The following is a 10604-nucleotide window of genomic DNA, read 5'->3' as shown; positions in this document are numbered from 1 at the left end:
TTTATATTTTCAGGTTTTGTGCTGATTTCCCAGGTATCCATGCACACATTCGGTCTTGTGCAAAGCAAGTTATTCCCATTTTATTTCTACTGTCTGCTGGGTGCTGATGCAGTCAATCTGGCCATATATGCTGTGTACCACCCTAGAGAACTGCTGGACTGGCATGAGGGCATACAGGTGACCAATCAAAATGTTTGCCTTCTGCATGATTCATTAAACGAGTAGTTCACCCAAAAATGAATATTTGTTGAAAATGTGCACTCGGGCCATCCAAGACGTAGATGCAGTTTGTTTCTTCATGGGAAAAGATTTGGAGAAATTTGCATTACTTCACTTGCTCAGCAATGGATGCACTGCAGTGAATGGGTGCCGTCAGAATGATAGTCCAAACAGCTGATAAAATCATCACAATAACCCACACCACTCCAGTCCATCAATCAACATCTTGTGAACCAAACAGCTGTGTATTGTAAGAAACAAATCCATCATTAACACATTTAAACTTTATCGGTGCTGGCTCAAATATGTGTCTGTAACCCATAATAACGATGCTTCCTCCAGTGAAAAAGTCCATCCCCTGTTGTCCTCTTTACATCAAAATCCACCAACACATTTGTTTAGAACTGTTCTGGACTGTTTTCACTTGTAAACAGTGCTTGATCTGTGCATATTTCTCTCTCAATTCAGATGAGGCGACTTTTTCACCAGAGAAAGCAATAATGTGGATAGAGGTCTCATATTTTATTTGGAAGCAATGGTTTAACATTAAAAACCCCTTAATGATGGATTTGTTTCTAACAAATACACAGCCTTTAACTTCACAAGATGTTTAATGATGCACTGGAGTCGTGTGGATTATTGTGATGTTCTTATCAACTGTTTGGACTCTCATTCTGACGGCACCCATTCACTGCAGAGGATCCATTGCTGAGCAACTGATGTAATGCTACATTTCTCCAAATCTGTTGCAATGAAGAAACAAACTCAACTACATCTTGGATGGACTGAGGCTGAGTAAACTTTCAGCAAATTTGTGTTTCTCATTCTTCATTTCGTTTCACGCCTCTCTCACGCTCCGTTTTTATTTTTTCTGAGCAGATGACTCTGTTCTTTGTGGCCGTGATCATGGCCGGTCTGAACGCGCAGTGGTTTTGTCCATCTGCCACAGAGTGCATGCTGGTCATGCAGGAGATCGAGAAGGAACACGGTCTGGGGAATCAGGTGGGTATGAGCTCCAATAAAGAAGGATACGCCAAACTCCGTGAACAGGACCCAAAATACAAGGAGCACAGGACCACCTTCTACCGCTACCATGGTCTGTCCAACCTCTGCAACCTTATAGGCTTTTTCTCCACTACCATCAATCTCATTTACCTGGCCCTCCATTTGAGAACTATATGAGTGTGTTGTGCGTTTATGAGAAAGAGTCCAGTCAGTGTATGTTCTCTTTTCCTGTCGGAATGTTTTGTATAACAATAATGCTCCTAGTTTTTATACAACAAGAGTTTTTATTGTTCTTTAAGGTTAAAATAACCAAATTCAGAACCGTTGAAGTGAGCCAAAAGTGAAAAGTTGATTTTGTATTCACACTGTCCATAAAAGTGGACTCGGATCTCGATTTAGTCCGTTTTATTTGTGACCGGGTTTCAGTCCATTTCAGCCCAATTTGTCCATGACTTTCCTTTGAAATCTTTCTATATAAGGAGTAATTCTTGTGAATCGCTCTCAGACAATGTATAAAACGCATATTTTTATGTCTGGAGTTTATGTAAACATATTTCCAGCCATATTAAATGATATTATTATGGATGTTAACAGTATTTCTCCCTACTTTAAAATGCTTCAAAGTGGGTAATTGCATTGAATCTTTTGTTTATAATAAACAGACTGTCTGTTTAAATATGCATTAGTGATAATATAGCTGTTTGATTGTTTAAACAATGTGTTCTAATTTGTTGAAGTATAATTCTTATCTGCTTTTGCCTTAATGCTTCACAATGTGTACATATATTTTCCCACTAGAGGGCTGTTTGTGGAAAGGCTTATGGAAATGAGAGGACCAATTTTAGAATGCCCAATCATAAAATGCTGTTTACATTTCCTATAGAATGAATGACACTAAAATGGCAATTAAACTCTATGGAAAAGCAATGAATAGTAACTGAACTTTTGATCATCTTTGTAAACATGATGTTTGAACAGCAAAGTAAACTTCCTTTTATTACTGGACATGGAGGATGGTGCTGTTGAAGATTGAGTGACATACAAATGCATATTCAAGCCTTTGCTATGAAGATCTGTTGTCACCTTTTTTCCCTTTTAATTATAAGAATGCAAACGTTATTTGTGTGTGTTTGTGTCCATTGCAAACGGACAGTTTTTTTTATTGACCATGAACAAGCATTTATTCAGTTAAAGAAATATCAAACACCGATGTATGTTGAGTTTCAATAAAAAAATAAATACAGTTTACTCTTAAGTACACTGTAAAAAATGACCATGAATTTAACAGTAAAAGACTGTAAAAATGCTACAGTAAAACCTGTTAAATGGTTAACGGTAAATTCCCCTACTATATACGGTGAAAAACTGTATTGGACATTACATGTATTGGACATAAATTTTACGGTAGTATACCGTTTTTGGAAGTGAAAAAGACCGTATAGTTTACAGTGAATAACCGACATTCCCAGAATTCCCTGTGTTACATTTCAAATTTGATGTTGTTTTGTTGAAATAACTATGTTTCTTCTTAGTTTTTTCTTATCAGTTTTGTATATTAGGGTTGAGTGTTACACCTAATGTTGTTAAATGAATGTTTATTGCATTATTTCAGTTTCATGTGTGTTACCATGATGGTGTTTAGTGTTTGTGTGAATGACACTGTGCATCTTCTATATTTGTTATTATCTAAAAGCTGCTTGTGATGGGCATTGGTTCATCATGTGACTTTCTCATCACCACCTGAATTTGGTGGTTATCAGTGTATTACAAAAGTACAAAACAGATTTCAGTACTTCAGTAGGTTGGTATATTAACATTATATCAAATTAAATTACGGTATTTAACCTAAAAAAAAAAAAAAAAAAACGTTTTATGCGTTTTCGCAATTTTTTTAAACACCAACAAAGTTTTGGGGGCCTGAAAACGTAAACTTTTGAAAAACGGGTTTCAAAAGTTTTGAAAATGATACTGTTATCGTCTCAGTATTAACTGAGACATCGCCAACTACTGGTCTGGCATGCATAATACAGCGTTTTAAGGCGTTTTCTTGGATCCATGTGAACGAAAATCATTTTGACGTATTATTCACAATTGTTCTTAAATTCTTAAAAGCTTCTTGCATAACTGAAGGTGGTGGCATATGAAGTTAATGTTTTAGTAGGTCTATGTAGTTGGTGTGAAATATTAAGCTCTGATTCTATGCAGATTAAAGTAATGGAGGGGAAGGAAAGGGGTTCCATACAATCCATAGCAATATTGATTGTGTCTCTAATGGGACAAGTGGGAATGGATTTGGTGTTCTTACTAATGGACAGAGAGCTGTGCTGAGTGCCATTTGGTATAAAACCATTAAATTGAGCAGTAAAATGAATGGCGAGCATAGATCTGCCATGTAAGGTCTGTTTTATGGGGTTGATTTAGGGTTTCATCCAGACACGCATTTGAACTGGAGAAATTATTATAAACGAAACAGCAAAGTAGTTTGGGAGATTTGGGCCAGCTGTGTAATCTGGCTTGTCTTGTTATTGAAGATCATGCAATAAAATCCACTTTCATTGACATCTTTGGCTTTGGTTTTAGTGTTAGAAGGCCTCATGCAGTCAGTGCACATGCTCAACATGTGACAAGATTTTATAGGGAGCTTAAGATTTTACTCAATTTTAATGTTTCATTTGAACAATAAGGCAGTAACAGCAAGTGAAAACATTGTTTAATTGAAAAGTTGTTTATACGTGCATATAATTGTATGAAAGTAAAAGAGAAGATTCTGTTGTGTTTTTTGCCATTGTTTGCCAAATTAGGCTACTTTAAGGGATAGTTCACAAGAAATATCCAGAATGTTATTGGTTTTGTTATATGGACTACATTTATGATGCTCTTATGCTCACCAAGGCTGCAGTTATTTCATGAAAAATGCAGTAAAATCAGTAATATTGTGAAATATTATTACAATTTTTTAAATAACTGTTTTCCATTTGAATATATATTAAAAATGTAATTTATTCCTGTGAAGTAAAGCTGAATTTTCAGCATCATTACTCTAGTCATTGTCACATGATTTTTCAGAAATCATTCTAATATGATGATTTGCTGCTCAAGAAACAATTATCATTATTATCAATGATGAAAATAGTTGTGCTGCTTAATATTTTTCCAGAAACTGATACGTTTCCTAAAGATCCTTTCTTAGAAATTTAAAAAAGAACAGCAGATATTTGAAATAGATATTTATTATAAATGTCTTTATTGTCACTTTCAATCAGTTTAATGCATTCTTGCTGAATAAAAGTATTAAAATAAGAAACTATGAGTAAACATTTAACTTTTAACACATTCTGGGCTTGTTTTAATTAGAGCAATTTTTCTCTTAAAATAGGAAGATGTTTCATAACCTCTTAAGTGTTTCTTGTTGTCTTGCCCAATGATTTTGCAACCTTACCCTACACTGTAAACCTGACCGTTAGGATTAACCACCAGTTACAAGCTTCTCCAAGCAGTGAGCACATGATCATCAGAACCAGAGTGTCTCTCCATGTGCCACTTACACAGGTCCTTCAGCCCCTCCAACTCTCCAACTTACTGTTCTAAATTATATTGCCATTGAGTTCAAAAAGATACTACCTATCAAGAGCTCTCGTGTGCTCGAGACAATAGCTGCTGTGGGCAGTCACTCTCTTTGTAGTAACATCTCCACCTCTGGAGAGGAGTGGTGTTTGGAGCGCTCCTCTCGCCTTTTAATGGGTCTGCGTTTCGTGGGCCTGTCGCCATGGAGACCCTCTCCATCAGGCCCGTGAGGGTCTGATTGATCAGCTGGACGGTGGAGGGGTTTTGTTTCCATGCCTGTTAGTTTGAGCTCTTCTGTCGGTGGATATGGCCGGTTCTGAAGGTTGTGCTCCGAGGGTAATCAGAGATGTGTTTTCAGACCAGAACATGTAATGTCAACATGAAGCGGCGTTCGCAAACCTATTTTACTTCTGTAATGTGACGTATTTCAGAGTGAAACAGGATATTTGATGAGAAAACAATGTTTTATGGGACTGTTTTTTTTACGTGTGTTAAGAAAAGGCCAGTTTTGTTTATATGTTGACTTTAAATGAGAAGCCAAAGACATTTGGAGGTAGTTCAGTAAAATTTCATATAGTTTTATGCATGTAAGTGTATCTAAATAAAAATTTTAGGACATAAAATAAGCAGAATTGGTTTGGTTTTTCAATCTTACCAAGTGGCTTTTGTCTTGATTTTGAAATGAAACGTGAAATACTCGTTTTCTCTGTTTCAGATGGCATCAGTGAACGACTCGCGGCTCTCAGAGTGAAACAGGATATTTGATGAGAAAACAATGTTTTATGGGACTGTTTTTTTAACGTGTGTTAAGAAAAGGCCAGTTTTGTTTATATGTTGACTTTAAATGAGAAGCCAAAGATATTTGGAGGTAGTTCAGTAAAATTTCATATAGTTTTATGCATGTAAGTGTATCTAAATAAAAATTTTAGGACATAAAATAAGCAGAATTGGTTTGGTTTTTCAATCTTACCAAGTGGCTTTTGTCTTGATTTTGAAATGAAACGTGAAATACTCGTTTTCTCTGTTTCAGATGGCATCAGTGAACGACTCGCGGCTCAAGCCGTCACAGAAAGACGCGGCTGACCAAAACTTCGACTACATGTTCAAACTTCTCATCATCGGCAACAGCAGCGTCGGTAAAACCAGCTTCCTGTTTCGCTACGCGGACGATACCTTCACTTCAGCCTTCGTCAGCACGGTGGGAATCGACTTTAAGGTCAAAACCGTTTTTCGCAACAACAAGAGGATCAAACTGCAGATTTGGGTGAGTTTGATTGTCACCTGATCAGTCTGATGTCTTAAACTAATATCTATTTTTAAACTATTTTAATGCAATCTAATCTCATCTATTCAAGTATTTTATTAATTATGTTTGAATAATAACACTACCATTCAAAAGTTTTGGGCCAGCAAGTTTAATATGTTTTTAAGTCTCTTATGGTCATCAAGTCTTCATTTGTTCGACACAGTAAAAACAAAGTTACAGTAAAAACAGTAATATTTTGAAATGTTATTACAATTTAAAATAACTGTTTTCTATTTGAATATATTATAAAATGTAGTTTATGCCTGTGATCAAAGCTGAATTTTCAGCATCATTACTCCAGTCTTCAGTGTCACAGGATCCTTCAGAAATCACTCTAATATGTTGATTTTCTGCTCAAGAAACATTTCTGATTATTATCAGTGTTTAAAACAGTTGTGCTGCTTAATAGTTTAGAATATTTATTTTCAGGAGTCTTTGATGAGTAGAGAGTTCAAAAGAACCATATTGATTTAAAACTTTAAATCAATTAAAAAAATCAATCAATTAAATTTTGATTTAAAAAGTTTTCTCATAATATTAAAATGATTTTTTTTATTTAAAGGGGTCATATGATGCTGCTAAAAAGAACATTATTTTGTGTATTTGGTGAAATGAAATGTGTTTATGCGGTTTAAAGTTAAAAAAACACATTATTTTCCACATACTGTACATTATTGTTTCTCCTCTATGCCCCGCCTTTCTGAAAAGCGTCTGAAGTAGCTTTAGTTTAGGTCTTAATGTGTGCTGTGGCTCTGATCCAGTAACAGAAAGGCTTGTGCTTCTGATAAAAGCTCCTCCTAGCCGCACTGAACCTCTGCATCTGTCAGCCTTTGACTGTCTGTTCAACCTTGAGTTTGAAAGAGTTCTGCAGATGCATTGGGACGATTCTGTTCGATGAAAAGGTTGCAGTGCATTTTTGCATTTTCAGCTCACTCTAATAAAATAAATGTCTCTTATGCATAATTTAGAAATGGAAATAGGCTAGTGGTTGAAGAGCCTTTAGAGGTTTGGGTTCAGATCCTAAAAGGGGATATTATAGCGATAAAGTGGAGCATGATTCATGCTTATGATGCATAAAGCATACAGTTTTTTTTGCCGCTCTGTATTCTGAAAAGTCTCCGTTTTTTTTTTGTCCATCTGCCTGTAGTCTGGAGCTCATCTCTGCTGTCTGTCACTCTTGCCAGGCATTAGTGGATCGTGTGTAAACCTGTGCGAGCCACTGGTTGCCCAGGAAACACGTTCTCTCCTCCCTCTCTGATGATGGGATGGCTCTTCATACAAATAAGTTTAGCCAATAGCAGGTTTCTAAGCGACGGCACATAGTTGCTGTGCCAAACCAGACCAATAGTCCATAGACCTCTTCGATGATTTTTAATTCATTCTTTTTTTTATTTTATTTTTTGTAAATTTGTGTTTGTTTGTTTCTTTTTTTATGTCTGCATATATGTAGATAGATAAATGATAGAAGCAAAAAGTATGATCAGTATCCAAAAGTAAAGATCAACTCAATCAAATGTTTGTAATTTTAAAATATAAATACTTGCTGCATATTTAGTATTATTTTTTGTATAAACATTCATATATAAAAATATTTTACGCGTATTTATTTTTTTTACATAAAGATATATAAATATACTAAATAATGTGAATAAATGATAATAAATATAAAATAAATTTTAACTATAGCATTTAAGATTAAAAATGATTTATATTAAAATATACATTAATATAAGTATATTTTAATACATTTGACTTAACACGTTAAATATGTACATTTATGATAAAACATTAATATATACAGTATATATATATATGTGTGTGTGTGTGTGTGTGTGTTTTACATTATAATATACATACTATATGCATATATATAACATTTTAATATATATTACTTCATATATAACCCTTATATGTTTTAAATATCTGAAGATTTGTGTCAAAAGGATGATCATTATATAACCCTGGCTCTTCAGAATTGAACACCAGAAAAATATAGTAGTGTTTCTTGGGAAAAACACAACGGCAACTCTGCCATCTACTTGTCATCATTGGTAAAAACACCATGAAGACTGTTTATCACAACATCAGCCTCACAAGCCTGGATGTTGTGTTCCCGCATATAATTAGGATTATTGTAATGATTATGTTATTCAGGACACAGCCGGACAGGAGCGCTACAGAACCATCACTACAGCGTATTACAGAGGAGCCATGGGCTTCCTGCTAATGTACGACATCACAAACCAGGACTCATTCAACGCCGTTCAGGACTGGTGAGTGAAACACACACACACACACACGCATGCATCTGTTAGTTATGTGTGTATTAAGAGTGTTTAATGTTTACGTCCTGCATGTTTGGCTCTTAGGGCCACTCAGATAAAGACATACTCGTGGGATAATGCACAGGTGATACTGGTGGGCAACAAGTGTGACCTGGAAGATGACAGACTCGTTCCGGCAGAGGACAGTCAGAGACTGGCTCAGGAACTCGGTGAGAGGATGCACAGTAGCCAGTTTTATTTGCTTGTTTTAATGACCTGGAGAGGAAAAAAAAAAAGTCAGATGACTCAATCTCATTATGAACACTGGTCTCAATGTGCACTAACTGCCATGCCTCTGTCCATTACAATCTCTAAATCTAATATCTATATCTGTTTAAATTTTATTTTATTTATTTATTTCCCCACACCTTAATAATCTCTTTAAATATTCTATAAGTAAAATATATTATTTATTAATTAATAATTTATAAATAAAGTTAAATATATTACATATGTAAATAAAATATGTAACTTTGTATGTAAAATTGTATGTAAATGAGTTTTGAAAGTTAAATATATTATACATGGATCTTTATATATATCATGATATACATCATTTATTCCACAGTTTTCTTATACACATTTTTAATTATTTTTTTAGTAAAATTCTATATATATATATATATATATATATATACTGTGTGTGTGTGTGTATATATATATATATTATTAAGTTTAGTTAAATAATTAAGTTAAACTAAATTAAATTGAGAAATTTGTCTAGGCAACTAGCTGAGATAATTTTTAGTAAATTTTTTTATTTTTAACATTTATCTTATTTCAAGTAACAGACAAGTTTTTTTATTGGTAATAATTTTAGTTTCAGTTAACTATAATAACCCTGGCATACAGACAGTTCTGCTCTTTTTCTGGTTTCCTCAGGTTTCCAGTTTTTCGAGGCCAGCGCCAAAGACAACATCAACGTGAAGCAGGTTTTTGAGTGTCTGGTGGACGTGATATGTGAGAAGATGAATGAAAGTATGGACGGAGACGGTCCAGTGTCCAAACACAAAGACTCCAGTCCGCAAGACACGTCCTCTGAGGGACACAGCGGCTGTGCCTGCTAAAACACACTCTCTCCATCTTCATCACACAGAGAACTCCTCACCTATTCACTGCTATTTGGGATAATCTTTGCTTTCCTTCTTTTAGCCCAAACAGCATCTGCTAAACATGCTCAGTGTTGTTTGTTGACGTGGATGGTCGAGATAGGATGGCGTGGATTGAAATCTGACCGTGCCTGCGATCTACGTGACGCCCTGTACATATTCACACTAAGACGCAAACAGCTGGAGATACTGCACAGCGTTTAAAGGTCCATCCGCACCTGTTGCTCACACTCTCACCCTGTTGTCTTTCCCTCAAAAAAGCCACGTTTGGATGGATCTTTGTGGTTTTAGCACACGTTCACTTTCTCATCGCATACTGTAACGTCCACAGCCCTGAGCAGCTTCTGTATTGTCCATCTGCTTTAAATGACAGTCCTAACAGCTCATTCGGCACTATTATGGAGATAAATACACTGTGCTATTCTGATATGTGCAATCATGGGCTGTGGTTTAAAACTTATGTGCATCACTCACTGAGAAATATCCACTCAAATCAATGTTTTACTGCTATTTTTTGGTATAAGCGTTTTCTTAAATTATAAGATAGCAAATAAACTGCTACCCAAAATTACCTGTATGCTGTCACAATAATTTATAATATATTTTTCTGGAAAGTACTTAAAGGGTCACTTTATTCGAAAATGAAAATCTGGCCATCCAAGATGTAGATGTAGTGTTTGTTTCTTCATCAGAACAGATTTGGACAGATGTATCATAGAAAAAGTAAAAAAAAGAGGGTCTCTGATTATAAATCATTTATCCTTTGCACAATGTTTGTTTCTTCACTGAGGTTGTGTTGTTATTAAAAACAAAACTCCTTTACTCCAACTATGCAATTGTGAAAAAGACAATTGCAGTTCAATTAAACCTTAAATATTCAAACTAAACCATGCTTAAAATTAAAACATATTTTAGGACCATTAAGATTTTTTTTTAGCATTGTGACATTATTTCTATGACGAGCATGTTTTACCCCAAAATTCTTCTTATAATGTGTTGGAACGTTTTATCAGGTTCCCATTAATTGTTTACTGTATTGTGTGTGTGTGTGTGTGCGTGTGCGTGTGCGTGTGCGTG

The 10604-nt window shown here is 35.1% G+C and overlaps 2 protein-coding genes across 4 annotated transcripts in view; both read left to right on the top strand.

Moving 5' to 3' along the window:
- LOC107550249 (transmembrane protein 205-like) overlaps positions 1-2369 on the top strand; it is a 3163-nt gene extending 794 nt beyond the window's left edge. For all 3 annotated transcript variants that reach the window (XM_016231489.1, XM_016231488.1, XM_016231490.1), the window contains exons 3-4: positions 14-177; positions 1099-2369. In XM_016231489.1, coding sequence (XP_016086975.1) covers positions 14-177; positions 1099-1401 — 467 coding nt within the window. In that variant the 3' untranslated portion in view covers positions 1402-2369. The remainder of the gene's footprint in view (positions 1-13; positions 178-1098) is intronic.
- Positions 2370-5818: 3449 nt separating this feature from the next.
- On the top strand, positions 5819-10087 carry LOC107550248 (ras-related protein Rab-3D-like). The gene is made up of 4 exons (XM_016231487.1): positions 5819-6052; positions 8249-8367; positions 8464-8588; positions 9301-10087. The coding sequence occupies exons 1-4, from the start codon at positions 5819-5821 to the stop codon at positions 9483-9485; spliced, it is 663 nt and encodes a 220-aa protein (XP_016086973.1). The 3' UTR covers positions 9486-10087.
- The last annotated feature ends 517 nt before the right edge of the window (positions 10088-10604 follow it).

This window comes from Sinocyclocheilus grahami, unplaced genomic scaffold, assembly GCF_001515645.1.
Source record: "Sinocyclocheilus grahami isolate Dianchi unplaced genomic scaffold, SAMN03320097.WGS_v1.1 scaffold393.1, whole genome shotgun sequence".
Taxonomy (NCBI): domain Eukaryota; kingdom Metazoa; phylum Chordata; class Actinopteri; order Cypriniformes; family Cyprinidae; genus Sinocyclocheilus; species Sinocyclocheilus grahami.
Note: the sequence above shows the minus strand (reverse complement) of the source record. Positions and strands in the feature narration are given on the sequence as shown.